Source organism: Oncorhynchus nerka, linkage group LG6, assembly GCF_034236695.1.
Source record: "Oncorhynchus nerka isolate Pitt River linkage group LG6, Oner_Uvic_2.0, whole genome shotgun sequence".
NCBI classification, from domain to species: domain Eukaryota; kingdom Metazoa; phylum Chordata; class Actinopteri; order Salmoniformes; family Salmonidae; genus Oncorhynchus; species Oncorhynchus nerka.
Window position 1 is genome coordinate 21,952,010 of NC_088401.1, and position 6,000 is coordinate 21,958,009.

Consider the following 6,000-nt stretch of genomic DNA (forward strand, 5'->3'; position numbering starts at 1 on the left):
CACCCAGTGCAAGGCTCCTAGACACCTGCCCAGAGGTAAGTTACAACCCTTACCCGTTCCACAACGGTTGTTGTCACACTTGTCGGTGGATTTTATAACCGATCTTCCACCTTCACAGGGTAACACCACGATCTTGGTCGTTGTGGATCATTATTATGGTCATTAACCAGGAAGTGGGTAGGTTCCTGAGGTCTTATTGCCAGGACCGGCTGGGGGAGTGGGCGGCGTTCGTGCCCTGGGCAGAGATGGCCCAGAACTCGCTCCGCCACTCTTCCACTAGCCTGTCTCCATTTCAGTGTGTATTGGGGTATCAGACAGAGGCTCCTGTGGTGGACGACTGGTTCCGGCACACAGAGGAAACATGGGACGCCGCCCATGTCCACCTTCAGCGCGCCGTACTGCGCTAGAAAGTCGCCGCAGATCGTCACCGCAGTGAGGCACCGGGGGTCAGGGTCTGGCTCTCGACCTGAAACCTGCCCCTCCGACTTTCCTGCCACCTACACACACGAATTGACAATTATGGCCAAACAGTTCTATTTTTGTTTCATCAGACCAGAGGATATTTCTCCAAAAATTACAATCTTTGTCCCCATGTGTCGTTGTAAACCATAGACTGGCTTTTTTATGGTGGTTTTGGAGCAGTGGCTTCTTCCTTGCTGAGCGGCCTTTCAGGTTATGTCGATATAGGACTCGTTTTACTGTAGATATAGATACTTTTGTACCTGTTTCCTCCAGCATCTCCACAAGGTCCTTTGCTGTTGTTCTGGGAAATATTTGCACTTTTTGCACCAAAGTACATTCATCTCTAGATGACAGAACGTCTCTCCTTCCTGAGCAGTATGACAGCTGCGTTGGTCCCATTGTGTTTATACTTGCGTACTATTGTTTGTACAGATGAACGTGGCACCTTCAGGCATTTGGAAATTGTTCCCAAGGATGAACTAGTCTTGTGGAGGTCTACACCTTGTTCCTCCTGAGGTCGGCTGATTTCTTTTGATTTTCCCATGATGTCAAGCAAAGAGGCACTGAGTTTGAAGGTAGGCCTTGAAATACATCCACGGGTACACCTCCAATTGACTCAGCTTATGTCAATTAGCCTACCAGAAGCTTCTAAAGCCATGACATAATTTTCTTGAATTTTACAAGCTGTTTATAGGCAGTCAACTTAGTGTATGTAAACTTCTGACCCACTGGAATTGTGATACAGATTATTTCACTTATAATTCACTGTATGTAACCAATTGTTGGAAAAATTACTTGTGTCGTGCACAAAGTAGATGTCCTAACCGACTTGCAAAAACTATAGTTTGTTAACAAGAAATTTGTGGAGTGGTTGAAAATCTAGTTTTAATGACTCCAACCTAAGTGTATGTAAACTTCCAACTTCAACTGTACACTATAAATTCCGGTCTCTGACATTTCTTGTTGTAACGATGTGCGCTGAGAGTCGGGAAGCAAGTTCAGGGAGTGAGTGTTTTAATAAACAGAACATAATACAAAACAAGAAACACTAACAACACACAGACAAGAAACAGAAACAATGACGCCTGGGGAAGGAACCAAAGGGAGTGACATATAAAGGGAGGGTAATCAGGGTAGTGATGGAGTCCAGGTGAGTCTGATGGCGCGCAGGTGTGCATAACGATGGTGACAGGTGTGCGGCATAACGAGCAGCCTGGTGACCTAGAGGCCGGAGAGGGAGCACATGTGACAGTACCCCCTCCATGACGCATGGCTCCAGCCGCAGGACACCGAACAAAAGTAAGATCCCGGGGATCAGGAGCGGACCGGTCACCTCTGCTGAGGCGCGGGAAGCCTGTCAGTCCGGCTGAGACGTGGGAGCAGGGCGACCTAGAGCACCGGAGAGAGCATACCTGACGGTACTCCCTCCCCGGCGCGTTCGGCTCCACTGCAGGACGTCAACCAAAGGGACAATCCCGTGGATCAGGAGCAGACCGGTCACCCCTGCTGATGCGCGGGAACCTGACAGACCGGCTGAGGCAGGGGAGCCTGGAGATCTGGCTGAGGCATGAGAGCCTGATGAGCCGGTGAAGGCATGAAAGCCCAACGAGCCAGCTGTAGCAGGGGAGCCTGGCAATCCGGCGGAGGGCAGGGAAGCCTGGCGATCTGTCTGAGGCATGAGAGCCTATAGCGGCTCCTGGACCCGACGTCATTCTCACCGATACAAAAAAAACACTCCCTGATGCTTCCCTTAGATGAGGGATCATTCTGTAACGATGTGCACTGAGAGTCGGGAAGCAAGTTCAGGGAGTGAGTGTTTTAATAAAATAAACGGTACATAATACAAAACAAGAAACACAGCACACAGACAAGAAACAATGACGCCTTGGGAAGGAACCAAAGGGAGTGACATAAATTATATAAGGAAGGTAATCAGGGAAGTGATGGAGGCCAGGTGAATTTGATGACGTGCAGGTGCGCGTAACGATGGTGACAGGTGTGCACCATAACAAGCAGCCTGGTGACCTAGAGGCCGGAGAGGGAGCTCGCGTAGACCTAGAGGCCGGAGAGGGAGCACGCGTAACACTCATTCTGATATTTCTTAATTTTTCGGGATTATTTGTTTATTTATTTTTTATTGCTAGGTATTACTGCACTATTGGAGATAGAAACACAATAATTTCACTGTACCTGCGATAACATCTGCAAATCTGTATACGCGACCAATAAACTTTGATTTAATTTGAAAAGTACCTCAGTGCTGACTGCTTCCTAATAGTTTTCTGATGGAACGAGTAGAAATTACTACAGCTATGCAATAATATATTATAAAGACACACAAACATGCACACATCCACACAGTTCTTCTTGTTTCTGTGGACAACACCACATAACTATACAATGAGAATGTGATTTCCCTAGCCATCCTGGAGTTGGTGGGGGAAGCCTTTGGCCTCTGCCATTTATTCTGCTCCAGTTGATGCTCAGTCCAGACAGCTACCACCTCCACTCTCCCTTTATACAGCAGTCTATGCATACAGTATCTGCTTGTCTGGAAAGATCTGCCTGTGTCTTGGAAACCATGCACTCCACCCCAACTACGGTGACAGGTCAAGTGATGGGTCAAGTATAGAGGACATGAAGAGCCAGCAAAATTGCCCCATCAATATCATGACATTTCAATTCACTTCACCTCAAATTAAAATGTTAAGTCCCTGTAACCAATGTTCATTGTTTGACCAGTTCCTTTGCTCATGTTGCAAATATGTAAATAAATGACAGAGGAGTGAATTAAGAAAATAAGGAGTGTGGTTGTTATTATTACAACCTAGACATCTATTACACCAGGATTGGTGGGTATGAAAGCATGGTGTGCCTGTTCCAATTTCAGACTTAAATTATTCAATGCTAGTGCGATGCGGTAAAGCAGACGGATGGGATTTAATGAACTAAGAGCAGAGGCTAAAAGAGGGAAGGCTTTTTCTCTCCATTTGATGTGGATTCTAAATAGGGAAACGCTGTGTTCATTCATTCAAACTTGAATTGCGGAAACAAGCCAATTATCTCCTCAGAGACATCATACTGTGTAGCAGTTCCACTCAAACCACAGATGTTGGGGGAGAGAAAGGAAGTCAGGCGTTTCCAAACATCTGGTGAACTAATGACAGAGTGGTATGCAGTCAAGATAATTCAGTGTGGGCTTTCTGAGTGTGTGTGCTTGACCTTCAGTCAGCATAGGGGTAGGGTAGGGTTTCCCTAGATTGACTGAAATATTGGCCAGGAGATATAAGGACCCCGGAAACAGACAACAAATCAATCATTGTCCATGTAGGGTTAGGCTACTGCCCTAGTCATGATAACAGGGTTGGCTGAAATATAGTCCCAAATGTTAGACAATGGTGGTGGACATGTGTTAGTAGACAGATTTTTTTGGTCAATCAAAATAGTAGGGTAGGGTGCATGCAGACCTGAAGGGATTCATAAACTGTATATTTATGCACTTGGCACTGATGAGAAGTGATTGTATTTGCAACTGATGCAAAGGTGTGATAGGTGGATAGAGGCTGAGCAAATGTGGAATGATTTATTAACAGACATACCCAGTCACCATTCTCCTGGATCCAGTTCTGCAGGGGTCCGTTCAGGTACTCTGTCATCCAATGGGCAATGTTGTCTACCTGGGACGTCATCTCCCGGTTGACGCTCTCCACGCACATCGTCCCTCCAAACTCAAAGAAAGCCACAATCCGACCCCAGTTTACACCGTCGCTGAAGAGCTCCTCTATAACAGCAGTAAACCTTCTCTGTGCTGTACTGGGCGTAAAATGCAACTGGCCCGACATCTCTGCAAAGTCCCGCTGATACATTATTTCAATCTCGTCGCCCGCCTCGCGCAGCACCCTATGGAGCCGGGCATGTCGGTCCGGTTGCGGGATCCTGTTTTGGAGCGGAGAGTCAGTGTCCACGCCATCCGCGGAGGGTTGGGACCTCCGTGCAAAAACTTCGGGGGAGTTAGGGGGAGAGGGCTCCCCAAAACCATTATTTGGGGAATCGTTTTCTGGATAAAATTCCCATACAAATCCCTTCTTCAACAGTTTGTGATGTATGTATTTTTCAACAATAAAGCGACTGTTATAAGGATTATCGTTTGCCATCATGGTGCTATAGCCTAATACCCAGCAAGCTGTTTACGCAGAATACATTTCCAATGGTTGGTTGAGACGACCTACAAGATATCCCCTAAAATTAGATATGGTATCAGACGATAAATTGCATCTCTAACATATTGCTACAGCACATTACTTGCATAGCAACACTTGTTCCAGCCCTGCAAAAACAAATATACATGAAATCAAACAGTATTTCCGAATGGCATATAGCCTCAAATAAAATAAAGTGGAAATACTGTTTTCTTGAACAAATTGATTAAAACATGCACATACACATATCTAATCAGATCAAATAAATAATGCTATTCTTATTCTATCACATGCATTTCGAGTTCCAGTAGCAAGTCAACTTTACAGTATAATGCGTCCATGTTGTAGCATGATCGGCGCGCAATGTCTGGTTCTCCTTGCTTATAGTACGCCCCCTTTCAGGAATCCATTGGAACAAGACCGAACAGTAATAAGTTTTGGATATCCTTTCAGCTGACCCTCACGTCAACATGAGCGTCCGAGAGTTTCAATCGATATTGTGTATTTATCTGGAAAAACGAAGATGTTGATTAAGTTACAGTTATCCGTTCTGGGGTTCAATACTCTGACATTTACTACAGTTCCAGAAAGACGGAAGAGGAATACTTTGCAAGGCTGCTTTTAAAAGACTACTCTTATTTCACAGAGAAATAGCTTACACAAAAAAAACATACGCACAAGGAAGAATATTTCTAAGAATTGAACAGCGCAGGTTACTTTGTGGCTTCTCTGCAGACGATTTCAGCGACGCTTGGTCATGCAGTCAGTTCCAGTAGGGTCTTCCTATCCAAGGGTTGTCTGCAAACTCTGCTTTCTCTCGTTCACTCCCACATAGGCGAGCCACTCACTCCCTCTCGGTGAGGTAGGCTACTTCCGTCAAGTTACGTCACTCCCATTCAATCTTTTCTTGTCGTTATGTGCAGTGAATATGGCCATATCATTTATATGATGGTCATCTGTTTGCGTTGTACACGTTAACACTTGACAGATGTTATAACAGAGTACCCAGCCTACAAAGTGGAATAAGTATTGAAAGTGTAGTTACAGGATAAGCCTAATGTCTTCATAAAGTAAAGTGATGCCTCAACAAAGACAATACATTATAAACCTCAAAATGTATGGATCAAATAGACATCAACATGTATGGTAAATATGCTACATTAAAGGTATACCACCACAACTCTTATATTTTTAAACGTATTGTTAATATGAATGTTACAAAGGTATGACAAATGGACACTATTGGAACCAATGAGAATTGGATATAAAAATCCCTGCCTCCAGTTCACTGACCCATATCTAACCATAGCCCCCCACCACTGACTCATCTCCTAGGGGT

At 45.0% G+C, this 6,000-nt stretch overlaps 1 protein-coding gene across 2 annotated transcripts in view; it reads right to left on the bottom strand.

The window, feature by feature from the left end:
- Positions 1-5,484, bottom strand: part of LOC115130175 (apoptosis regulator Bcl-2-like) — a 65,127-nt gene extending 59,643 nt beyond the window's left edge. The window contains exons 1-2 of one of the 2 annotated variants that reach the window (XM_029661035.2): positions 5,340-5,484; positions 4,062-5,170 (exon numbers count right to left, since the gene is read on the bottom strand). In XM_029661035.2, the coding sequence (XP_029516895.2) occupies positions 4,062-4,619 (558 nt within the window). In that variant the 5' untranslated portion in view covers positions 4,620-5,170; positions 5,340-5,484. The remainder of the gene's footprint in view (positions 1-4,061; positions 5,171-5,339) is intronic. The other variant, XM_029661036.2, reaches the window with a different exon arrangement.
- Positions 5,485-6,000: the final 516 nt, after the last annotated feature.